Here is a 27,908-nt window from a genome sequence, read left to right as displayed (position 1 = left end):
TGGAGCAGAGAAGTCCAATAGAGCATGCTTGCTCTTTGCACAATGTTACTAAAAGAAGCCTTCAATGGTTTTCCAAGCATTCATAAAGAACTACTGGTGGCTTCATGTATGAAGGTGAAATGAGGACCTCCAGCCATAACCACCGAGCACCTCTTCATGTCTGTAGTGCAGAATAAAATGATTGGAGCAAATATCTGATTGCTGTGGATGGCAGAGATCGCAAGTCTTTCAGAGCCTACTATATCTGTGTGGTTAGGAGTCTATTGTAACTGCCCAGTTTTAGATCGGGGATATAGAAATTATGCTTTTATTGTAACTGCACAGAAAACAACCTCCATACATAGAAGAAACACCATTTACAACAACTATGATAGTGGGACATTGTGTGTCAGGGCTCTGTTGGGCTCTCCCCCCCTTCTGTCAGAGTTTTGAAGTCAATGGAGAGAGCTTGCTCTTCCGGTAATGGCGGTCGCCTCCACTCCTCCCGGGTAAGGATGTAGCCAATCACCAGCCCAAATGCTACAAGCAGCAATCCTAATACATTGATAAGGACACCTTCTGATGGCAGATGAGAGTATTGATCTCTGAAAAAATAATAATGGGCGATTAATAATTCCCCAAACAGGTAAACTTGCATGCAGCACATATTTACTGTGTATGTAGATCATTCCATTTCCAGTAATATCAACATTCTGTTATCGGCTCTCATTTCAAGGTTCTAGTCCTGAAGGCAGAGCTGAAATATTGGGATCCACCTCATTGAAAAAGGTCCTTATTTTTATAAAAAATGTCCCCGTAAAAGAAGAAAGCGAAGACCTACCTCTCTGATCAGGTGAGGTCTGTGCAGAAAGCAAAACTTAGAGTATTGATCTTCTGTGTCCCCAGAAGGGCTCAGTGGTCCTCCCTAAATGAGCCTTTTGCTGACATCACTGATCAGAGGGAGAGAAGATTGACACTCCCAGAAGTGTTGGTTTCTGCACAGACTCGCCTTGATCATAATGGCATGAGGAAAGTATTCACTTTCTTACTCTAGGGCAGCTTTCATCCAGCCTTTCAATTTAGCCAGAACTGGGCTTCAAAGTGACCGTGTCAGCAAAAGGTTGTTTATGTGCTCTGTCTGCCAGAAGAAAGAGTTAACCAGACTTGTTTCAAAAACGAATTATACATTTATAAAATACACATAATGTCAAACCAATGATAACAGGAAATGCAAATACATGTGTATAGGATTATTCCATTATATTGAGTACACCAACTAAAAATATCCAAAGCGGATAGACTCTACAAACTTATTTTCCTGGCGACATTCATCTACCAAATATTTTGTGTAGAATGATCTTTCTACATTCTCTCCCAGGCAAATGAAGGTTCAATATGAAATAGAATTTTTTTTCACATTGCTGTATTATGTCTTTGGATAGTTATAGACTGAGTTTATCTAACAGTTGTTGAAGCTAAAGTTTAGTTATGGATGTTTTTAATAGTACATTGCTCCAGCTTTGACCAGTGGAAGTATGTATGTGCCATGAATATGAAACACTGCTTCAGGTCGGTCCACAATTAAACACTACTAAGCCGGAAACACCTCCCTTCTCTTGCTGCAACTCTGTGAATGTCATTTTATACTAATAAAATAACATACATATACACCTGGACACAGGTGTATAAAATCAAGCTCCTGAGCATGCAGACTGCTTCTGCAAACATTTGTGAAAGAATGGGTCGCTCTCAGGAGCTCAGTGACACCAAGCGTGGTCCCGTGATAGGTTGTCACCTGTGCAATAAGTCCATCCGTGACATTTCCTGGCTACTAAATATTCCACGGTCAACTGTTAGTGGGATTATAACAAAGTGGAAGCAACTGGGAACAACAGCAACTCAGCCATGAAGTGGTAGGCCATGTAAAGTGACAGAGTGGAATCAGCACATGCTTCTGAAGCGCACAGTGCGCAGAAGTCGCCAACTGTCTGCAGAGTCAATAGCTAAAGACCTCCAAACTTGGTGTGGCCTTCAGATTAGCACAACAGTGCATAGAGAGCTTCATGGAATGGGTTTCCATGGCCGAGCAGCTGCATCCAAGCCTTCCATCACCAAGTGCAATGCAAAGCGTCAGATGCCGTGGTGTAAAGCACACCGCCACTGGACTCTGGAGCAGTCATGCTTCTCTGGCAATCTGATGGATGTGTCTGGGTTTGGCAGTTGCCAGGAGAATGGTACTTGCCTGACTGCACTGTGCCAAGTGTAAAGTTTGGTGGAGGGGAATTCTGGTGTGGGGTGGTTTTTCAGAGGTTGGACTTGGCCCCTTTGTTCCAGTGAAGGGAACTCTTAAGGTGTCAGCAAGACATTTTGGACAATTTCATGCTCCCAACTTTGTGAGAACAGTTTGGGGATGGCTTCTTCCTGTTCCAACATGACTGCGCACCAGTGCACAAAGCAAGGTCCATAAAGACATGGAGGAGCGAGTTTGGGGTGGAGGAACTTGACTGGCCTGCAGAGTCCTGACCTCAACCCCATAGAACACCTTTGGGATGAATTAGAGTGGAGACTGCGAGCCAGGCCTTCTAGTCCGACATCAGTGCCTGACCTCACATATGCACTGACCACACAAATTGGATGAGATGGAGATTGTGACATCACTGCCCAGCCTCTCCACCTTGTCCAAATCATAGAATGCTTTGCCTTCATCAAGTGAAGGCAAAGTTTTCCCTAAATGGCAGGGGACCCAGAATGTAGTGGCGATTATTGTAATAGCAGTGCCTAGTACAGAGATTTCCAGCTTCCACATAGGTATAGCATATACATACTTACATCGGTGCAAGCTGGATCAATATAACTATGAAAAAAATGAAATACTTAATGTTCAGCTCTAAAAGACACTTGTCATAAGGGAAAACATGAGGGCTGCAACTGCTGACTTTATCTGGAAAGCCAAACTGTCCGTGAGATAAGTAACAGAGTTATAGAAGCAGCAAGTGAAGTGCACAGTCCTGATCTTCATACTTGTGCTTGGGTCCATGATTTAGAGAGTACTAAAGTCAGAAGGTCAGGTAATGAGTGAGAGGTCCACAATGGCAGCCTACATATTTCTCCCATGGTAGAAGTCTTTTAATTGCTGATCACATTGCTGGTATACAAGTGACCACTAGGAGGAGCTTTTGTATTTAAAATAAAATATGGAACACCATATAAGAGCGTTTAAAGGCCGAAGTTATAATCAAAATGTATGAAAATCTGTCTGAAAATACAGTAAGGTTTTATTTTAATGGACGTTATAGAAGTCACCTTTTGAACAACCAGAATCCCCCTCCCCCAGCAATCTAGTGGACTACATCCACTGACTTCAGAGAAGATGATGTTAGCCCCTCTTATGCAGAGAACAGGCCAACCTTACACAGATCATTTGTACAGAAGAGAAGGAGACTGTACTCATAGTATCTGCACTGGTGCATTTTCTTACACACATTTACTAAATCAAATCCAATTCCACCAATTGCACTCACTGCGAAATAGAAGATATTGGCAGAATCAGTTACTCTGCAGGCAGCCAGAGAATCTCAGAGGTGAACTGAAATGCTCTGCAGGCCTCATTTATTGGGTTTTCTATGACAACTGTCTGTATTGCCTCATATCAACCAGTCAGATTCAAGTTTTCATTTCCTAGCTTTTAATTTTTACTTCTAGCTGAAATAGGACTGTTTGCATTGAACGAATACAAACAGGTAATAAAGACCATGTACAAGAGCTGGAGACCAGTGCAACGTATATGTGAACTGATTCAGCATGAAATACACAGAATGTGAGACCCCTGAGACCAGCACCAACATACCCGGTTCTGACCTACAAAGACAGAATATACTCACGGGATTGAGAAGAGCACTTTCTCTGTAAGGCCGAGCAGGCACGTAGAAATCGAGGTCACTAGGAGTCCCATACCAAAGAATGCGTGTAAAGGCTTAACACGACTTTTGTATGCATAGGATACTCCAGGAACGAAGAACATGATAAAGCCAATTATCCACTAGAAAAAAAAACAAAAAGGAATACAGCGGGGTTAAACAATATAAGTCATGAGTGGTGAGGTCAGCCTGTACAGGCAGCAGGCTAATGAGCCACACAAAAGTAATACACAATTCCCAATAATAAAGGCTCATCTTCCCTCTCTCAGTTTCCAACGACAGCTGTCAACATAAATAAGCAATTTATCAAGACAAAATTAGAGTTGTTGATTGATTCTGCCAGCCAGTAGATAAAAGAAGCAGCAAGTTAAACAGGACATTTACTTTCCAGAAAATGAATAATGTTTGTCTCCCTGTTTTACATTTATCAGATTCAAGATCATGTTTCTGCTGCCTCTGTGGAATTTATTTAGGCATTTATACTTGCTCACAGCTTTCGTATGAAACAGCATAAAGCATTGCTACCCTAAGTTCTACTTCATAGCTGCATTGTATACATGCACTGCACTGATGAGGACCAACAAGCCTCGAACAGCTTGATGTAGTTTGGAGTGAATGGCTCTGTATGGCTTTATCTGAACTTCAAACCGGCAGATCTAGATGCTCAGTTGGTCTGTGGCATAAAGGAACGGTTTTCATTGCTCCGCTCAGTATTTGAAGGCTTCCTTATACTTTGTACTGGTTTAGTGGAGGGCTTTTTGGTTCCTTTTAGCCCACATGACCAAATCTTCATACTTTCTCTTGTGAAAACTGCATAAAAAGTATGTCCTGGTATAGTCCCAGAGACCTTACATGGCTATACATTTCGGTTTCAGGCTTAATCGATGGTTTCCAGCAAAGGGTGCTCTCCCAGCTACTGCACGCTGAGGTCTATTTGAACTCTCAATGTACAAATACTTCCTGATAAGGATCTGTGTCTGCTGAGGCTTGGAGAAGGAGGTGTAGTAAAGTGAGCATCTGATTTGTAGATCCTGCAGTAGTAGAGTGTTGTACTGCGTTACCCAATTAATAATGCAGAAAAGCTGGAGTTTGATATCTTTATTAAGGTACAAGCTTTCAGGATGCCTTAGATGCCTTCTTCAGGGTTTGAAATAAAATATAAAATGCCATGTTATATAAAGCCTGAAGAAGGAACCTAAGGCACCTCGAAAGCTTGCATCTTTAATAACGTAAAATTAGTATTAAACGTATAAATATTCTATGCATGAAGTTAAAAAAACTTCTGTGTGTAGCAGCCCCTCCCATCACTTACCTGAGCCCCTCTTGATTCGGCAATGTCCACAAGAGCCTTGGTTCTCCGGGGACTCTCACTCCTGATTGGATGAGGCAGCAGTGGGAACCACTGGCTCCTGCTGTCATGCACAGCCAGTGAGCCATTCAAGAGAGGGAAGGGACGGGGGCAGAGTCGTGGCTCTGTGTTTGAATGGACATGCAGAGCTGCGACTCAGGAGCATGCCTGCTCGGGTGCCCACATAGCAAGCTGGTTGCTATGGGGGCACCCAACAGGAAGGAGGAGCTAGGAGTGCCGCGGAGGACCTGAGAAGAGGGGGATCCGGGCTGCTCTGTGCAAAACCACTACATGGAACAGGTAAGTATGACATGTTTGTTATTTTTTTAAAAAACCCACAAGACTTTAGTATCACTTTACCAGATGGAGCACAAAAAATAAACATTCCCCAGTAAACTATTTGTAACCCCAGCACTTTCAATTTACAGTTTTTATTGCAGCTGGCTCCTGCTTTCTCAGTGCCACTTCCCTGAAGTTCTGGTCTTTACAGGAAAGATTTAACAGTGGCCAGTAGTCAGTCTGTTAGAATAGAAAGGTATTCCCTTGATCCCCTCCCCCACCTTTCTCCAAGCTATGTTATAAGGCTGTGTGTTTCTATTGATGTGCATAGTGTAGGGAAACAACTCTAATCCCTGCATGCAACAGTGGCTCCATAGGATGTTTCAAGAAAAGGGAGCCACTCTGAAACAGGAATCCCAGGGCAGCTTAAGCACATAAAAGGTATCACTTCAACTCCCAAATTTCTGCATTTATAAATATAAAAAAACTCCATGAGAAGGAGCTTGGAAATCATGAAGTATACTAAAACCCAACCAGCCGTTTAGCTGCATTATTTAGACTGAGAACAAAAGTGTGGTCATGTATGGGAGGCCCATAGATTAAGAGAGCCAGCACTTTACAAATTAAAGGCCAAAAGTACAGTTACAATACAAGACAAAAGGCTTAGGAGGACCCTATGGCTGTCATTGATGAGGTTTTTGTTTCGTTTTTAAAGCTGTAGGATCTGGGGTCCCATCCTGATGTGTGTTTCACTTTCTACTAAGTTATTAACCCTGTGGCAAGCATGTCAGATTTGCACACTGGCTGCACCTTAAAAATCAATTTAGAAATAACAGCTATCCTATTGGCAGCGTCACAGATTGAGTTTATGTATTGCTGGATCTATAGATTCTTATGCAGCCCCAGACAGACTCCACATGTGGCATTAGAAGTACTGTACATACCAGCAAGAGGGAAAGGAAGTAAAACCACCCAAAACTTTATTAAAACAGCAAAGGGAAGACTTCCTTGAGCTTGGTTCTTCAGTGAACAGTTACATTGAACTGCTTCTTTTCCTCTGTTTTTTTATCCTAGCTGTATCTGGGGTGCAAGTAAATCCTGGCCACAAATCATGGGGCTCCTAAAAGCATGCCACCAACACAGGCTAATCCACACACACTTTGGATGTAGAAGGACCTCCAGATACTGTGACCTTGAAATCCTCTCTACGTTCAGTGCCCTGTCTGCGGGGGGTATTCCACTAGAGAAAGTAATTTAAGTGAACTAGACCATAGCAAGATGCTGAAGTACATGACAACAGTGCACCAGCAAACGATTGGAATATATTGAGGTGTTCAGCACTCCAGAACACATCTACCATACCTGGGCAACAGGAACATGCTGAGAATGCTTTTTAAGACCAGGTGTATACGAGAATCTAACGATCATTTGCGGTTCCTCGCGGTGAGGGGAGCAGCCAGAGGACGTGTGTCAGAATTAAAAATCAGTATAGAAGCAGTTACTAGAAGAGGTGGATCAAGATGAACTGTAACAGAACAGGGTATGGCTATCCTTAGCCAGTAAAGTCTAGCTTCTGATTTGCTGACCTTACCTCTAGACCAGCCTTTCTCAACCTTTCTACCCTAAAGGAACTCTTGGAATATTTTACAGGTTTTAAAATAATTCATTGGGGGGGGGGGGGGGGTCAATGATAAGAATGCATATGACAGCTATAAAGATCTCCCAAGTGGCATTGGATCAGGCGCCATCAGTCAGCCACTGCTCAAGAGGAAGCCTGGTTAAGAATGGCTGCTATAGACTGTGTATACACATAAAGGAAACATATATTCGGAATTAGTGAAGCTATAACAATAGGGTATTTTTTCAGAGCCTGTAGATACCTGCTTCCTCCATCTTACCTGCAGAATGTAGAAGCTGAATGTAGCAATGCCTAACCAGCTGTGCAAGCTGTACATATCTGGAATATTTTTCTTTTTGTGGAACTGAAATACAGCAATGATCCCTGAAAAACAGAAACAAGTTGACACAAGTGTCAGTCAGGTACATTCACATGTCCCACCCACCCCTACATGGACCAAGCCATTGATGTATCAGCTTTGCTCCCTAAAAAAATCGCTTCAAGGTGACAATTTCTAGTTCTTGTACAAAAACTATTTCTGCATTTTGGATTACACAGGTCATGTCCCCAAAAGGGGTCCTTACTGCTTCAAACATAAAAATGGTTGGAGAAAACTACCCACTGTATAGCCGTGATGGGTTGCTCTTAGCTGGGCAATATTGTCATAGAAAGCAAGTGATACAAGCACTGTTGTCTTATTCCCTCTGGTGGATTCTTAGAGGCATGCATGTCTCTCACAAATCACTAAGTTTGGCAACAATAATGACACAGATGAACAGCCTAGCTTGGCTTGCCAAAGATATGACAGCAGTAAGAGATCTGTTCTTCAGCAAGTGGTATGGAACCCTGCTCCGTTCCATTTAGAACTAGGAGATATTTTTTGTGGTTAGAGCTACTCTTAACTTAAAATGTAAGTCCTCTGTCTCCTTGAGTCAATGTACAGAGTGGGTCCTCCTATTTGTACAGCCCACTTGGAAACACCAGTAGGACCCCCCATCCTTCTTACCCACTGTCTGTGACAGTACCATAGCACACAATAGTCTGTGGATTATTAAAGCACAATTCTCTTATCCTAAACCCTTTGACAAGGACCAGGGGGCACGCTTTACGTCTGGAGGAAAATAAATTTAATCTCCAAAACACGGAAAGGTTTCTTCACAGTGAGAGCTGTGAAAATGTGGAATAGACTCCCTCAAGAGTTGGTTCTGGGCAGCTCAGAGGATTGCTTTAAAAAAGTCCTGGATTCTTTCCTAGATACACAGAATATAACTGGATACTAACATTTATAGGTAAAGTTGATCCAGGGAATATCCGATTGCCTCTCGGGGGATCAGGAAGGAATTTTTTCTCCTGCAGGAGCAAATTGGATCATGCTTTGCTGGGTTATTTTGCCTTCCTCTGGATCAACTGTGGGTATAGGATTATAACTTTTCTTTCTTTTTTTTTTAATGGTTGAACTGGATGGACTCTTGTCTTTTTTCAGCCAGACTAACTATGTAACTTTGTAGTTATGTGCAGACACTAGTTTGTAGATTTGCAATGAAATATATTTTGCACTAGAGTACAATACTTGGCAGGGATGTATATTTCAGTAAGCTGTGTGTTCACATTTTTGGTCTATGATTACAAATGTTATCTTCTTTCCATCGTATTCGGTAACTAGCTATAACAAACATCTGAAATACGCACACCTAGAGCTGTGTAGCAGTTTATAAACTTTACTGCATTGGAAGGAGATTCCTGTTGGAAAGGATTACTGTCATCCTCGCCTAACAGGCAAGAATGACTAACAAAATAAAGATATCTGACCAAGTGAAAAAACTTTGACATCACAGATGATTAATGACCCTTACTGCTAAGCTATCCACAGCAGACTGGTAGTGTTATGCCATCTAGATTGTAGGGTATGCAGATGATTGCAGTTTTCTAGTAACTACAAAAGAGTTACAGCAAGTAGCAGATGAACTAGCAATAACTTATAATTACTCACCCACAAGAGAGATGATCATTGCCAGTATATGTAATGCTCCATGCAGTATCTTAGTTGCCCTCTTTGTCTCGTGTCTAAACACTCGATATACCAATAAAGCTGTGAAAGCAATGAAAGAGGCACATCATATATTAGTCAGTCATTACAACAGTTCCACTTAACCTACTAGAACTTTAAACACTGCTTTTCCATGACTATAATGTTATGCCTAGTGACCTTTTCATTCTCAGAACATGTAATAATCTGTTCCATCAGCCATTTTAAAAGTAGCCCTCCTTCCCATAAAACAAGCAGCCTAAGCAGACTAATCAGCACTATTACAGATAAGAAAGTACTGAACGTTATTGTAACAAGTTCATAACTAAAGCCCTCATCCCCATCTCTAAGCATTACCCCTGGCTTGTGATCCATGCCAAATGACATGCACAGATAGCAGGGGCTACTGTCTTGTGTTTTATCACAATAGAACAGAAGTGTCTTTGATGTGCGGGAGGTGATTGACAACGCTCATAACACAAGCCCCATTATAGTTTGTTTTTTTTTTTAAAGTTCACTTTTTCTATAGGCAAGTTCACCTTTTCACCGAAAAAAAAAAAAAAAAAAGTGGATGCACACCAAATATCCTGAACATCCCTCCAGACCCCACTGCACATAGCGCCCGTGATGCCCAACATGACCGCAGTAACCAATGAGAAGTGCTTCTTTCTTCTGGGACACCTTACCACAGACATCTCAGATGAACTTCTCATTGGCCAGCATGGTCATGTAAGTTCACTGCAGCCCCCTCTTGACTAGTCATCCAGTCTGGGTTTACCTGGACAATGCCACAGCTGTGGTTTACATCAATCATTAGTGAAGCACCAGGTCTCTCCATCAGGAGGTGTTCAAAAGGTATGCGTCTATGATGGGGGAGGCCAGATGTGGATCTGCTAGCTCAACAGTAATTGGAAAATTCAACACAAAGTTGGAACTATGTTTCCAGGAAGCTGGCAGTGAATGCCGTGGTGGCGTCACAGGATCAGCTTGCCCTTGAGTCTTTGCTTTGCTGAAAGTTATTTTTTGGCTGCTTTGAAGGGTTGAAACCGATGGATTTTTTAATCATTCTCATACCTCTGGATTGGCCTTGGAGAGTTTGTTATGCCAATCTTACTCCATGGCCTCTACCAGATCGGCCACATCTGTTATTTCAAAGACCTACTTGTTGGTTGAAACCTTGATTCTAAAAGTCAGGGGTATTTCAGATTACATTATCCCAACTATAATTAAAGCTCACAAGTCTACTTTTTACAGGAGGAGTATGGTGAAATGTGGAAAACCTTTTTATTCTAGTATCTAGGAATTTCCCCACATGCTTTTTCAATGAGCTGTGTTCTACTTTCCTTCAACTGGGAGTAGACCAAAGATTCATAAAAGGGTCAGGTGTCTACCCTGTCCATTCTTTATCAAAATCCTCTGGTTAATAATTCACAGATTCATACAATCATATTCAAAGAATTGCACATAGAGCTCCCCCTGTTTGTCCCCCACTTCAACCACAGGATTTAAATCCAGTATTGTTGGTCTTACAAAGACCCCAGTTTGAATCTATTCCGACATTTCCTTAACTCTGTTATTCCATGAGGTAGCCTTTCTTGCAGCCATCATTTAAGGTAGAAGAATTTTGGTGTCATGTCTATGTATTGTAAGGAGCCTCATTTAATTTGTCAGAAGGACAAAGTTGCTTTCAGACAAAGGACCTAATTTTTCCCCCAAAAGTGGGCTCGGTCTTTCCCCTTATTGGGGATATTGGGTTATAGACCCTGTGACAGGAAGTAGTTCACCCCAGGAAACATTGCCTTGATCTGGTGGGGGTTGTCATGGTTTACCTTTCTTTCACTGTTAGACAGACCGAATTACCTTTTGTTATTCTACAGTGGGTATAGAAAAGAATCAACCCCCCCCCCCTTAAAATAATCGCATTTTGTTGCATTGCAGCCTGAAATGAAAACAGGCACAGTTTTTGTATTATCCATCTGTATTCATTCAGTGCAACTTATAACATTCAAGTGAAAGATATTCCACCATCATGTCAGAAAAGTCCAAAAAGAGGTTCTTCAAATTCCGGATCCACAATTTTTAGGAGGATTAGACAGTTTCCTGTACAGGCCTGCGAGGTAAAGTTCATTTTGCTGTTATAGCTCACTTCACTGGGGCAAAGAGTGTTTCTTGGGCATTTCATCTTCAAACCTCTGTCTCAAATCTGTAAGACTACGACCTGGTCTTTGGTACATACCATCTAAAAGTTGATATATCTACCTCTACAAATGCTAGTTTTGGTAAAACATTCTGTAATTGGCTATTTATTGCCATTGGTTTTCCTTGTTGGGCTGGTCTGAGTTAAGGTGTGCCTGCCCCTCAGTTTGCGCTGCTTTTCAACATCCCAAGGTTGCTTAATTATCAGTAGCCTATGCCCTTTAATTGGATATAGTAAAATAGGGGTTTTCTACTAACCATAAAATCCTTTTCTCCATTGAGAGACACAGCTCCCTCCCCTTATATGATATCATTTTCTCTTTGGACGGCTGGCTACAACTGGGGTAGTATGAGATGGGAGGGATTATAGTCACACAGGGGCTGGCCTTCAGTTGTTGTTTTTTTTATTTGCCAAGTGTCTATTTCTCCTGTAGATGGCAGTATATCACTAGGTTGCTTAATTATGATCAAGCGGTGTCCCTCAATGGACTTCAAAGTATTTTATGGGTAGTACAAAAAACTCTTTTTTTTTCCCCCTGTGCAGGTTTAAGTATTATTACTATAAATGCAGCATTAAACTTAACCCCAAAGTCTACATAGCTTTAAGTAAAAAAAAGTAAAACCAGGATCAGAAGGGACACACAGAAGAGGATTTTCAAGTGAACGCAGCTAATACCATGCACATTGCGCTGGCACTGAGTCCGGACCTTAAAGTAACAGAGAATTGCTTTCAGCTGACCAGAGAAAGATTTTGAAGTGTATGTAAACCTTTTATTTTTCAGTATGTTTGATATCATGCCTCACCAGATACTTATCTTCAAATCAAGTTGGAAAAAAAAGGTCAGATAATTATTAGATATGATCTTAGAAAGGTTATCTAGCATCTTAGAATTCACACAGCTATACACCTCTATAGATGAGTCAGTAATTTCCATCCTCATATTAGATTTATCTGTGTCCATTAATACTACACCAACATTTTATCTGTGTCCATTAATACTACACCAACATTTTATTTTTTTAATTGTATTTTCTTCTTCTTAGGCTAAGAGGTAGTCTGACACCATATAAAAAATTCTAATTTTTAGTAAAGCAGACCTCCAGACAAACAAATTCAGATATGTATTCAGGAAGAATGTGTTTTTTTCAGTACAGCAAGTATTAATACTTGAGTTTTCTTTATTTTTACCCTTTTCATAATATGCTATATGATGGTACTCAACAGAAAAAGGGAGAGCCATCACCCTCAGCCAATCAAGGATCAATATAGTTGCAGACCCATTATGGTTGCAGCTTGCCATCATTCTAACAGAATGTCGTACCATCAGCTCCTGGAAGGTTACTAAGGAAGCAGAACAATTACAAATAATTTGGAAGGGAGTGTAAACTGCACATATGGAGGAAGCCTGTAGCTTTAAAATTAACATAGGCCATGTGTGATCATATATCAAATTACATCACTAGTGACCTCTAAAAAGAATGTGCATACACAGGACACCTTATATACGCATTGTCCGAGCTTCATTAAGTAGAGAAGCAAGGATAAAATTACAGCCTTGGATCTTGAACCATAAAAAAATTCAGCAATGGCAGTTCTCATATTTCTATCTTGACAGGTTCTCCTAAACATGTGGATAAACCCTCCTGAACCTTACAGGGAAATCATCAATGGCAATTCTTATATTTCTATCTTGACAGGTTCTCTTAAACATGTAGAAAATCAGCCAAGAAGGTGATCAGAATTAGTCTTTGCATAAGTATAACGTTGCATCTATGCAGGGCTCTTGGTCAGCAACTAATTGGTAGAATCCATGCAATGACACACTTGCACGCTATTCCTGCACCATTCTAATTCTACAGTGCACTGAATAATCAGGTTTCAGGTCTCTAAGCTACAGTCAAGGAAAAATAACGTTCCTGTTCTGACAGAGAGGCGTGATTGTACTTCCAGACACAAAGATACAAGCTTTACAGATCCTTTTAAGCTTTATTAGATTCACAGAATGAACTTTGGTCTGCAAAAACATCAGCAGCCATTCTCCAGCCTCCAGTTCTGAGAGTGCACATCAATACCCGTTTTTGATTTAAAAACCAAACCCTAAAAGAAGGAGGGAGTGTTAAGGGCCAACTCCCCCCAAATACTATTTGTTTTGCTTGGTTGCTAACAAGATGAGCACCATGGTAATCATGCACACTAAAATATTTAAGTATTCTGAGCAAGCAGGAAAAACCCTTTAAAACAAGTTCTTATATCCATTAGCATTGTGAAGAAATTAAGACAAAACTTTTTTCTTAGTTTGTCTTAGAGTGGAGAGGGATTACGGTCTGTGTCCCTGTTAGGGATTCACCCTCTGTTTGTCCTGTTTACCATTATCATCAAAAGTGAAAGTTAAAAAAAAAACAAAAAACTTTGGGTTGTCCCCAGAAACGTTTAAGGGGAAATCCTCCAATGGGGACACCTGACATGGAGTATTTCCTCTAACTTCCTGTTCGGCCATGGGACAGGAAGTGAAGGGAAATCTCTGCAATGGGACACAGATGGCGAAAAAAAAATATGACAAAGGTTATAACCCTTCATTACTCTATCCAAAAAATTTTTTTTAAAGTTTTGCCTACAGTTGTACTTTAATTTTCAATGTTCACAACTCAGGCATGGAAATCCTAGCTCTTTCTCTGTTACTTTCTATTGTACCAGAATCTTGGCAGTCTAAAGGCCTTTCACTGTAAACAACCAGCGGGGGTTTCTAAGGCTCACCATACATGTTATCAAGCTGTATAATCAACTTTAGGTCTACCAAAAAGGAAGACCTACCTAAATTATACAATAAATATGTAGGCAATCAGGCAAGTTCATCCACTACATATTTGTTGGCAGATCTAAAAGATTGTACAATGATTTTTGTATCATGCATATACAGCTTAAAGCTGATAGTTATTTTTTGGGGGATACACCACTAAACACAGTTGTGTGTATTGGTTTGCATCCCATGAACTGCAGGTGGCTGTTGCTGATGAAAAAAAAAAAAAACCTTCCTGCAATTGCTCCTTCACAGCACTGCATACTGCCCTGAACAGCTGTCTTCTGGCGCTGTGAAGGTTAACAAAAGCTGCTGGGAGTAACATAAGTTAGCTCTGGCTGCCTTGTACTCTGAATGAGCAAAAGAGATGCTGTCATTCAACTCCTCCTCCATTCACAGAACGCAATGTGATAGTAAGAACACAAGTTCTATCAATGGAGATGAGGGAAGGAGTGGCCGGGCAGCCAGTCCAACTTATGCAAGTAGCAGAAACTTCTGGTAACCTCCACAACACACAGAAGACAGTCGTTCGGGGCAGTATCCAGCGGCTGTAAACAGACAAGTGCAGGAAGATATTTTTCATAAGCAGAAACCTAAAAGTAATGGGATACACACCAATACATTTAATTAATGTGCTTGCTGCTATATCCCAAAAAACAGATACACTTCGGCTTTAAGCTGTTCGATACCACTGAAACCAACTCTAGAGTTTTTGTTAAGATCTTTGAGAATGAATAACTTTACATTAAAAGCAGCTAGAGAGATTATGGACAGCTGGTCTTAAAGCACCTTTACTGTTTGTAAGGAATATGTAAATAGTTGAATGTCCATAGTCTGGGCACAAGTGCACTGTAAAGGTTCCCAACAAAAACTGAAATTTAATAGAAGAATTTCTTCCTCTCTTCAGTATACTCAATGGTGTTTATTTACTAAAGCTAGAGAGTGCAAAATCTGGTGCAACTCTGCATAGAAACCAATCAATTTCCAGGTTTTAGTGTCAAAGCTTAATTGAACAAACTGAGGTTAGAAGCTGATTGGCTATCATGCACCAGTTTCTAAAGTGCACCATCCTTAGTACATTTACCCCAATATGTGTTTAACAGTTTGCCAGAACACATGACAATTCAACCAACCAGCTTTACAATTAATCTGCTCTATTGAGAAAAAAAGATTCAATTGGGATTAGGAGTAACTCCGATAACAGAGAATGACACAGACACCATGAGAGATCACATATGTTACACTACACCCTGGACCTATGTAAAAAGAATTTGCATTACTAGAACAGGTTGGACATCATATGTACTTACCATCACCACATAGGAATACCATTCCTAGCACCATGCAAAGTGGGTGGACATTGAACTGCTCTGGTCCCTCCCATGAGAAGCCTCCTCTGTAACGGGACAGCCATGTTCCTGTGATGGCTAATACGGCTACCCCCACAATCTGAGACGTAGCCACCAGGTATGGCATCAAGCCTGTGTTCTGACGAGAAAGAGATTCCTCCATTGTAAAGAGAGAGGAGAAGCCTTACCTGTTAAAGTAATGTGACAACATTAGGCCAACAGTCTTGTCATCAATGCACATAGATCTGTATCAACGGAATATAAAACAGAACTTCTTACATTAATTTACATTCCTAAAAAAGGGATTTCCCATTGAATACCATATTATTTTGAAAAGTCACTACTAAGAAAAAGTACCAGAGAAAAAATAATCTGTGTGTCTATCCAACCAATAACTGTTTGGGGTCCATTGTAACAGGTCACAGCAGGGGTGTGTCCTTTCTTATATACTTTCTGCTAAAAGATGTCTCTTTGCCATCTCAGAAAGTTGGGGGTAAAAGTATGATATGTTTGTGCATGGCTACCTTTAGTAAGGTAGGCAAACAACCAATATTAACTCAAATCAAACCTATTCTAATAGAGCAGTGGTCTCCAAACTGCGGCCCCTTGTCTGCTTTTACCGGCCCCTTAGGGCATTATTCCCCCCACAGTCAGCAACTGTGACAATGGGGCACTAGTCCTCTCACAGACATCAATGATGGACCACAATACCTCCTACTGACACCAATGATGGGACACTATTCTTCCCACTGATACCAATGATGGGGCACTATTCCTTCCACTGACACCAATGATGGGGCACTATTCCTTCCACTGACACCAATGATGGGGCACTATTCCTCCCACTGATACCAATGATGGGGCACTATTCCTTCCACTGACACCAATGATGGGGCACTATTCCTCCCACTGACACCAATGATGGGGCACTATTCCTCCCACTGATACCAATGATGGGGCACTATTCCTCTACATAATACCAATGATGGATCTCTATTTCTCCCACTGACCCCAACAACAAAGCACTATTACTCCCAGTAATACCATTGATGGGGGGACTATTTCTGCCAATGACACCAATGAAGGGGCACCATTACTCCCCCTAACCTCCTAATACCAATGATGGGGCACTATTCCTCCCATTGACACCAATGATGGGGCAATATTCCTCTCACTAGTACCAATGATGGGGCACTATTCCTCCCATTGACACCAATGATGAGGCACTATTACTCCCCCTAATGCCAATGATTATTATTATACAGTATTTATAAAGCGCCAATGGTTTGCTCAGCGCTGTACATTACAAAGGGGGACAGAACATGTGACAGAACAATACCAATACAATGCAAAACATGAGGGGATCGAGGGCCCTGCTCTTTCGAGCTTACAATCTAGGAGGATGGGGCACTATTACTCCCCCTAATACCAATGATGGGGCACTATTACTCCCCCTAATACCAATGATGGGGCACTATTACTCCCCCTAATACCAATGATGGGCACTATTACTCCCCCTAATACCAATGATGGGGCACTATTACTCCCCCTAATACCAATGATGGGGCACTATTACTCCCCCTAATACCAATGATGGGGCACTATTACTCCCCCTAATACCAATGATGGGGCACTATTACTCCTCCTAATACCAATGATGGGCACTATTACTCCCCCTAATACCAATGATGGGGCACTATTACTCCCCCTAATACCAATGATGGGCACTATTCCTCCCACTAATACCAATGATGGGGCACTATTACTCCCCCTAATACCAATGATGGGGCACTATTACTCTCCTTAGGGGAGCAATGATGGGGCACCATTACTCTCCCTAATACCAATGATAGGGCACTCTCATTGACACCAATGGTAGGGCACTATTCCTTCTATTGATACCAACTAAGGGGCACAATTACTCCCCCTAATACCAATGATGGGCACTATTACTCTCCCTAATACCAATGATGGGCACTATTACTCCTCCTAATACCAATGATGGGCACTATTACTCCCCCTAATACCAATGATGGGCACTATTACTCCTCCTAATACCAATGATGGGCACTATTACTCCCCCTAATACCAATGATGGGCACTATTACTCCTCCTAATACCAATGATGGGCACTATTACTCCTCCTAATACCAATGATGGGCACTATTACTCCTCCTAATACCAATGTTGGGCACTATTACTCCTCCTAATACCAATGATGGGGCAGCATTCCTCCCATTGATACCAATGATGGGCACTATTACTCCCCCTAATACCAATGATGGGCACTACTACTCCTCCTAATACCAATGATGGGCACTATTACTCCCCCTAATACCAATGATGGGCACTATTACTCCTCCTAATACCAATGATGGGCACTATTACTCCTCCTAATACCAATGTTGGGCACTATTACTCCTCCTAATACCAATGATGGGGCAGCATTCCTCCCATTGATACCAATGATGGGCACTATTACTCCCCCTAATACCAATGATGGGCACTATTACTCCTCCTAATACCAATGATGGGCACTATTACTCCCCCTAATACCAATGATGGGCACTATTACTCCTCCTAATACCAATGATGGGCACTATTACTCCTCCTAATACCAATGATGGGCACTATTACTCCTCCTAATACCAATGATGGGGCAGCATTCCTCCCATTGATACCAATGATGGGCACTATTACTCCCCCTAATACTAATGATGGGGCATGGTTTACTCTCACTGATGCCAAGACACTTTCTTCTCCCACTAGTTACAGTCCAGCCCCCCTAAAGTTTGAAGGACAGTAATCTGGCCCTTTGTTTAGGTTTGGAGATCCCTGTAATGAAGCAAAATAAAACCTCAGAAAGCCATCAATCTTAGAGCTGGTTCACACAGGTGTGATTTGTCATGCAACTTGATGACTCCAAATTGCATGACATGTGGCACCCCATTACCGGCAATAGAACCACTCAAATCGGTGCAACTCCAACTTTGCGGTGCAGCACCGAATCTAAAAAAAGGTTCCTGCACTATTTCTGGCTATTTCTAGTGTGACTTGCATAGACATCTGTACATGAACTTGCACAGATGTCAGGAAAGCCGCACAAGAAATCGCACTGACAGGTGGCTTTGAAATCGCGAAATAGCATGATTTCAAAGCCGCATTCAGTTTGAACCAGGGCTTATTCTCACAATGAGGAGACTATTCCTTCGCTTTATAAAAATCCAAGAATTTCAGTGATTACAGGAAAAAAAAAAAACTAAGCTAGTTGCTCAGCATGTCAAACAGATACTTGGGAGCACTACCCTGCATAGATAAAATTGATGTTAATGTGGAAATGCTGTGACGTTATGAAGGAAACAGGCAAATACCCCCTCAATGTGCCTTATGCTGGCTACATGTTAAAATTGTCTGAAAAAATATTGGACATTTATCAGATTATCTGCTTTTTAAACATGCCCCATGAAATGAGATATGGTTTAGCATTTAGGCCGATCACACTCTTTACTGTGGAGGCAAATGTGTAAATATTTACCCATCAAACAACAAAATCCTCAGTTTGCAGCAACTGCCATACAGACAGCATGGAAGGCAAGCCGGAAGCAGATTTTCCTTTTACAAAACCCACTCTTCCAAGACAAGGGTGTCTTTTTCCTGTGTGATGCATATCTGTGATGATCTTATTAGTGCCCTGCTGAACACAGTGTCTCTGTCACTGATGAGGTTAAATAGGAGAGTGCAGGGAGATGACGCAGGTAGAACAACGCTGGAGGACAATGTGTCTGTCAGCGGAGTACACCAGCCCCATGTGTGGGATAAACTAATTACATCTCCCCTATATTGCATTCCCATTTATTAACAAGCAGGGCAGATGGAAGGTGGCAGCACCCCAAGGCAGCAAGAAACATTCAGCAGGCCCAGCCAGAGCGCTTTATGTAAATGGGAGCAATCTATTAAATGTGATTCTACGATTGCTGCAGGTGTGCTGGAGTATCCAGGTGTTAGAAATGGTGCGGTAATTCCATTGGCTGTGCTACAGCTCATTTCTGGGACAAAAGCAAAATTAACACCACTGTCCACTGTCACGGACATCTAGCCGATTCATTACCCTTAACTAGACCCTATAATCACAGCATGCAATATCAACATTATTTATTATTTATTTCAGGTTCTTTTATATCGCCGTCAATTTACACAGCACTTTACATATATATTGTACATTCACATCAGTCCATAACCCTCAAGGGGCGTACAATCTAAGGTCCCTAACTCACGTCATACATACACATACTAGGGACAATTTAGACAGGAGCCAATTAGCCCAACAGCATGTCTTTGGAGTGTGGGAGGAAACTGGAGTACCAAGAGGAAACCCACGCAGGCACAGGGAGAACATGAAAAAAACTCTAGGCAGATGGTGCTGTGGTTGGGATTCAAACCAACGACCTTAGTACTGCCAGGTGGAAGTGCTAACCATTAGCCACTATGCTGCCCATTACCCACTATGCTGCCCATTGTCATTACCAACTGTGCTGTCCATTACCCACTGTGCTGCCCATTGCCATTACCCACTGTGCCGTCCATTACCCACTATGCTGCCCATTGCCATTACCCACTGTGCCATCCATTACCCACTATGCTGCCCATTGCCATTACTCACTGTGCCGTCCATTACCCACTATGCTGCCCATTGCCATTACCCACTATGCTGCCCATTGCCATTACTCACTGTGCCGTCCATTACCCACTGTGCCGTCCATTACCCACTGTGCTGACCATTACCCACTGTGCTGCAACATATAAACCTTAAAGTGGAACTTTGGTCAGAAAATTAAGTCCTGCTTGATCACTTCAGGATGACCCCTTTTGCAGAGGTATAGCTTTGTAATACATTAAAAAAACCATTAAAAAAGTGCCTACACTGTTTAGAATCCAATAATACACTGTCGTACCCTGCTCTGCCGATCTGCTGACATCTATCTATTATTTCAGGTACTTCTCTATAACGCCATCAATTTAAGCAGTGATTTATATATATAATTTTTTTTTTTGTACATTCACATCGGTCCCTAACCCTCAAGGGGTGTACAATCTAAGGTCCCCAACTCACATTCATACACATACTAGGGACAATTTATACAGGAGCCAATTTACCTACCAGCATGTCTTTGGAGTGTGGGAGGAAACTGGAGTACCTGGGAGGAAGCCACACAGGCACAGGGAGAACATGCAAACTCCAGGCAGGTGGTGCTGTGGTTGGGATTTGCACCAACGACCCGAGTACTGCCATGCAGAAATGCTAACCATTTAGTCACTGTACAGCCCACATCTTAAAGATTTACCGCTGCTCAGGAGCTCTGGGCTTCAGCAAAATGGCAGCCTCCAGCAAGAAGAAACAGGAGCAATGCCGGGGACAATTTAAAGCAATTTATAGCACACACTAGATTTGGTAGCATGGTTATTAATATGGAATGTATTTTTCTGGCTACAGCACATTATTTTTACCACGTTGTTATGGGTAAAGTTCCGCTTTTAGGAGAATGTAACCCTGCCCTTTCAAATCAACATGACAGGGTCTGTTTAAAGTTTGCCCCGTCCTCCTTGTATACTTACCTTCACATTGCCCTCTACTGCTTTTTCCTTCCAAGGACAGCACCAAAAACTTCCCAGCATTGGCTGGTGTTAGAGTTTAGAGGGAATGGTTACGTTTTATTTCATGTGAAACCATTCTATGATTTTATAGAACCCATTACTGCCCTCCTATCAGATCATGGTATCAGGGTGCATGACAGTGGTGGCATCGCTTCAGGGGATAACCCAAGAAGAATCCTGTTACCTAAAGTCCTATGCGATTCTGTGATAGAGTCTGCTACAACAATTGTCATGTAGGTCAGAGAACTTGTCCCCGGAGTGCGCTGGAGCAGATCAACCTAGTGCGCTTCAAATGCACTGCACTTCATAAATCATGGGGAGAGAAACTGCTGCTTGGCGGATCAACTCCTGCTAAAACAGACACTGGCTTCCTTCAGGTGGATGATGATGCCCATCTGGCAAAATATTTGGGGGGGGGGGGGAATTCATTAAAAGGTGTTTTAGCTCAACTTGTGGCATTGCCGACAGCAACCAAATAACTTCTTTAATTTTTTTCACACAGCTTAGAAAATGAACACGTAAGGTCTTGTTCACGTAAGAGATCAGGGGGTGGTAAAAGCAGGAAGTTTGAGCCATGGTTTTGCTGCCCACCTAAATATGTGCATTGTAGGCTGTACACATGCCGCAGTCCAGCAAAGATTACACCACGTGTCACATTCAGTGGGTGGTATCTGGAAGTGTAATGGGCTGCTGTAAAACGCACACGGTTGCAGAGAGATGGCTCAGCCTTTTTACAGTTATAACACCTGTCAATCCCAAGTCCACCGGGGAGGGGGGGGGGGCAACAATGGCTGCTGCATGAGAGAATGACCCCTAAAAAGCTAATTTGCAGCATTCCAGGTGATACAAAGATTTTATTGAATTCCCCTATTTTCTCAAATATGAGTTCCAGTTGTCCCTCAAGTATCTGGCCGTCTTTGTAAATTACGATCGTTCACAAGTGCTGATCACTCCAAGCAGGTGAGGTGACCCATACAGTGCCAGATGGACAGGAAAGATTAAAGCAGAACTACACTGCATCTAAGGACCTCAAAGCAAAAATGCTATTCAAGTCATTTTTAATATTCAAAGCAAACTCTCCCACCCATGTCTCCATGATTTACTTTGCTCAGAATTCACTTTGAACCCCCCAGCGTTTCTGGATGTGGCAATCTTGAGTAAGGGCAGATGATTCATGTAGCTTTGACTTTCTGGAATCCACCTGCCCTTAGTTCAGGCATGAAGACAAGAGGGTGTGCTTAGCTGAGAAAACCCCTCCCCACCTCTTGAAGACGGCTAGGGTGTAGGACATCATTTGCCTAGGCAAGAATCAGGAAGTAACTGAAGAAACCTAAACAAATGTTTAAAACAAGTAAACATGATATACGTTCCTATCTATTTACGAATACTAGCAGCCTAATGATTACAAATAGTCGGTATTGATGAAGAAAGTGAAGTCCTGCTGTGAGATACCCATTGCTGGCCAGCACTGAAGTTGTCTAGTTGCATGCAGATCTGCCACCCCAGGTTTCTTCTCTGTGACAGATGACCTAATCATCAACCCATTGTAAAATCCACAGTAATGGCTGAATCTGGCAGAGCAGTCTGGGCAGGTCCTTACCATCTACTACAGGGGCAGGCAACCTTAGAGGTGGAGATCCACCTGAACAACCTGGGAGAAGTCAAAGATCACCGGGCACAGTGTTGCCTCCTCACACCTGGTTCAAACCTCCAATTGCCGTGTCACAATCGTGTGCATTGCACGGCAATCATGGGTTTAAATCAGGTGATGAGGAGGCAACGTATCACCTTCTCACCACCTGTCAAACACAATTGGATCGCTTTTCAGAGGAGCAGCAGTGCCTGCTGAACTTGTGAATAAGCCCCTAGTTGCATTCAGCAGCGGCAACCTTAGGTCGCGTTCACACAAAGTTGGGGGTAAAACCATGCGGCTGAGTTGTGGTTTTACTACTCCCATTCCCTACCCCCCCTTTAGCTGCTGAGGCAGAAGCCAAAAGGTGTACACATACCACAGCAGGAATTAAACCCCCTCTTGCTTTTGGTGGGTGCTACCACCTGCCAATTGTGACCCATTCAAGTAAATGGGGCCACTCAAGCGCCCTATGGGGTCCAAGAGGTTAAAGCAGGTGGTGAGAAAGAAACAATGTTACCTTCTTTAACCCCTTGCTTGCTGTAGTGCACAAGGTTGCAGGGCGCTTGCAGAGCGGCCTCATTCACTTGAATGGACTATGCTTGGCCGGTGCTACACCCACCAACCATGACAGGGCATATAACTCCTGCTGTGGCTGTGAAATGTACACCGCTGGCCACTGCAGATAAAGGGGTGCAGTTGGGACAGGGGTGGTAAAAACATGTCTCAACTATGGGGTTTTACCACCCCCCAACTGCAAATGTAAATTAACTCTTACTGTTCTGAGCCCCCTATAAGACTGCTTTTACACTGATGTGCCGAGGGTTACCTGCACCCGGGTGGAGCACAGTGCACCTGCGACTTTCCTGGGTTAGCTGCACTTTATTATTGACTTCTATTATATCCTGCAGTTGTGGTGTACTTTCTGAAAGTACACCAAAAGTCCTCCACTCAGAAGCTCTGGCCCTCTTTCAGAAAATGCACCAAACTCACAGGATATAATAGAAGTCTATGGCTTGGCTCAACAAACCCGCAGGAAAGTTGCTGGCACACTGCACTGGTGTTGGTAAACTACAGACCTTTACTATTCTGCCCAGTGTATTGCTTCACACTGACCTGAAGATCTCTTCTTTCCTGCTGCTGGAACCACTCTGGAGACCGCTAGCCGGGATAAGAGGTGGAGTGCAGTTGGTATCACTTTACATGGGACAGGAGCCGGCACTACAGAGGAGTTATCGGCTTATGCGGCTCTTGCTCCCTACTACACCTCCAACCTTACAAGTAGTCCCTCTGCACTTAACTGTGTTTGATGCTCTGAGATGGGGGGGGGGGGGGGTCAGCAAGCCCAGACCGTGATCTACCAGTCACCTGGCCACGATCTACTGGTTGCGGAACCCCGATCTACAGTATGTCCTGACACAGCTGCAATACTGTGGTGACTGTATTGTATAACCCATGTATTTCCTATCACTGTAGATGGGCTGAACTCCTACACAGAACAATCTTGGACGCCAACTTATACATGTATGGGCATAAGGGACCAAATGTGTTTCACACCTCTTTAACCGCCTCCCGCCCAACATATAGTGGGAGGACATCAGATGGCGTCCTCCCAGAACGAATCAAGCGTGCGCTCCCCCGGGGATACAGCAGATCACCGATCAACGGAAAGAGTCGAAGACGTCGGCTCTGTCATGTGATCCCCTGTGTCCAGTTATCAGCATTTCTCTCCCCACGAGCTGTCACGCTGACAGAGGAGTGGAGAGCCAGTAATCGGCTTTACTCAGAGGGGACATCTACACTGATCATCAGGGCACTGAAGATCAGTGTGCCATGATGATCAGTGTAGCCCCAACAGTGCCACCTGTCAGTGCCCATCAATGCCAAAATCCTAACACTGAAATACAAAGCTGTCCACCATACTGCCCCAAACTACATCACCAACCTAATATCCAAGTACCAGCCAACACGCACACTCTACTCTTCACAAGACCTCCTTCTCTCCAATTCCCTGGTTTCCTCCTCCCATGCCTGCCTCCAGGATATCACCCATCCTCTGGAACTCCCTGCCCCAACCCATCAGACTATCACCTACTCTCCTCTCCTTTAGGCGCACCTTGAAAACCCATCTCTTCAGGGAAGCCTACCCCACCCCCTGCTAATTGCTGACCTCCTCCACTCTCTCTACCACTCCATCCCCCACACCTATCTCCTCCTGTACCACTCTCCCCTCCCTCCTAGATTGTAAGCTCCAAGGAGCAGGGCCCTCGAATGCCTCATGTATTGTATTGTTACTGTATTGTCGCATGTATTGTCTCCCATTGTAATGTACAGCACTGAGTGAACTGTTGCCGCTTTATAAATACTGTATAATAATAATATTATCAGTGCCTACCAGTGCACATCAATGCTACATATCAGTGCCCATCTGAGCTGCCTTCAGTGCCGCCTATCAGTGCCTCCTATTAGTGCCAAGTCAGTACCGCCTATCAGTGCCAAGTCAGTACCGCCTATCAGTGCCATATATGAGTGCTGCCTTTCAGTGCCCGTTGGTGATGCCTGTTAATGCAGATCAGTGCCACCTACCAGTGTCTCATCAGTGCCGCCTATCAGTGCCACCTATCAGTGCCCATCACTGCAGCCTCATTAGCGCACATCAGTGAAGGAGAAAAATCACTTATTTCCAAATTTTATAACAGAAACTAAGAAAAAACATTTTTTCTTCCAAAATTTTCAGTAGTTTTTGGTTTGTTTAGCAAAAAATAAAAAACCCAGAGGTGATTAAATACCAGCCAAAGAAATCTCTGTCTCAAAAGTGTGACAGCGCTGAAAGCTGAAAATTGGCCTGGGCAGGAAGGGGATATAAGTGCCCTGTAGGCAAGTGGTTAAAAAAAAATATATATACATATACATATATATATATATATATATATATATATATTTTATCAAGATAGAACAGCCGCACTCCATACTGGCTTCTAAATTCCAGTCTGTGGAAGGGAATAGTAAAATCAGGAGACGGGGCATTCTCTGTCCAATAGGAACAATATTGGTCCCTCTCCTGAGCACAGCACTACGCATGCTCCAAATAAAAGAAATGATCCAGAGCACGAAGACCATACCGATTCTGAAAATGGAGAAACACTGAACATGTGATATTAGTAAACAAAAAGTCATCCCTACAGAACACGGGGGAAAGTCAAATATTATGATAACATAAGAAGTCATCCACCCTGAGGAAGAACTCCTGACAGGCTGCTCCTGGATCTTGGGAATGTGGAGAAGAACAGACTGCAGAGAGCACATGCAGCCCTAGGAGGGTGAGAGCAGAACATGCACTACAGGACTGCTGGGACCATGAATACAGATCAGGAAATCAGCACAGAGCAGGAGGAATAGAAACAGCAAGCTGCATCCAGTATGTAGATGTCATGTCTAGGACAGAAGACTCCCCCCACCTCACCCCCTCAGATACAACACTACACATATATCATATATATATATATATATAGACAGAATGTCACCTGCAGATGAAGCTTCCTCCTCAGAGATCTCTGTGTCTCAGCACCTGTCAGTGCATGGATCTCTCTTCTAGTCCAGTTCCTGGTTATTCCTGCTCAGTCCCTGTGTGCTCCCAGTCCCTGAGTCCATCTGTCTGTGCTGCTCTCTGTAGCAGTCCCTGTGCCTGCTGATCCCAGAGCTCCCTGTCCCTCCCTGTCCATGTCACACAGGGAGAGTGCAAAACAGGGCTGCCCCACTTCCGGGTTGTCACCAGTGGGCGGGGCTTGATGGCCATCCCATTGTTCCCATGGAGACAAGAGATAGCCTTATTGCTCTGTGTGTCTGGGTGTGTAATGCTGCCAATGTGTGCTGTACATGACCTCCTCCCTGCACTGAGCCAGTACACTGACATGTAACAATGTATCAACCTCCTGAGCCTGCTACAAAGTACACAGATACTAATACAGAACAGATACACAAGTAGCACTGTGCAATAATACACAGATACTAATACAGAACAGATACATAAGTAGCACTGTGCAATAATACACAGATACCAATACAGAACAGATACATAGGCAGCACTGTTACATAATACACAGATACCAATACAGAACAGATACATAGGTAGCACTGTGCAATAATACACAGATACCAATACAGAACAGATACATAAGTAGCACTGTGCAATAATACACAGATACTAATACAGAACAGATACATAAGTAGCACTGTGCAATAATAACAGATACTAATACAGAACAGATACATAAGTAGCACTGTGCAATAATACACAGATACTAATACAGAACAGATACATAGGCAGCACTGCGCAATAATACACAGATTCTAATACAGAACAGATACATAAGTAGCACTGTGCAATAATACACAGATACCAATACAGAACAGATACATAAGTAGCACTGTGCAATAATACACGGATACTAATACAGAACAGATACATAGGCAGCACTGCGCAATAATACACAGATACTAATACAGAACAGATACATAAGTAGCACTGTGCAATAATACACAGATACCAATACAGAACAGATACATAAGTAGCACTGTGCAATAATACACGGATACTAATACAGAACAGATACATAGGCAGCACTGTGCAATAATACACAGATACTAATACAGAACAGATACATAAGTAGCACTGTGCAATAATACATGGATGCCAATACAAAACAGATACATAGGTAGCACTGTGCAATAATACACAGATACTAATACAGAACAGATACATAGGCAGCACTGTGCAATAATACACAGATACTAATACAGAACAGATACATAGGCAGCACTGTGCAATAATACACAGATATGCATACAGAACAGATACATAAGTATCACTGCGCAATAATACACAGACAAGTAGCACTGTCCAATACTGATCAGTTGAAAAGCTGCACCAAGTATTTTTCAACCCATCAGCTTCGAGATATTGTAGCTATATTGGTTTTCTTTTTTAGGCTGCTTTTCTTTAATTTTCTCCTGGTGATCCAGCCAATAAGTCCCTATCCACACCTAGCAATTTGGAATCAGTGTGTTTGAATGCCATACATTCCTAATAGCACCCTCGAACGCAGTGTGATTTTGT

General features: G+C 42.7%; 1 protein-coding gene across 1 annotated transcript; it reads right to left on the bottom strand.

Moving 5' to 3' along the window:
- Positions 1-291: 291 nt before the first annotated feature.
- CYB561 (cytochrome b561) lies at positions 292-26,559 on the bottom strand. The gene is made up of 6 exons (XM_089674598.1): positions 26,317-26,559; positions 15,472-15,698; positions 9,132-9,230; positions 7,422-7,525; positions 3,861-4,018; positions 292-584 (listed from the first exon to the last, which is right to left on the bottom strand). The coding sequence occupies exons 2-6, from the start codon at positions 15,671-15,673 to the stop codon at positions 389-391; spliced, it is 759 nt and encodes a 252-aa protein (XP_089530724.1). The 5' UTR covers positions 15,674-15,698; positions 26,317-26,559; the 3' UTR covers positions 292-388.
- Between the last annotated feature and the right edge of the window lie 1,349 nt (positions 26,560-27,908).

The sequence above is a fragment of the Staurois parvus genome, unplaced genomic scaffold, assembly GCF_062004578.1.
Source record: "Staurois parvus isolate SC_StPar_1 unplaced genomic scaffold, SC_StPar_1.0 ptg000151l, whole genome shotgun sequence".
Classification (NCBI taxonomy): domain Eukaryota; kingdom Metazoa; phylum Chordata; class Amphibia; order Anura; family Ranidae; genus Staurois; species Staurois parvus.
The sequence above is the reverse complement of the archived record's forward strand: the minus strand, read 5'-3'. Positions and strand labels throughout refer to the sequence as shown.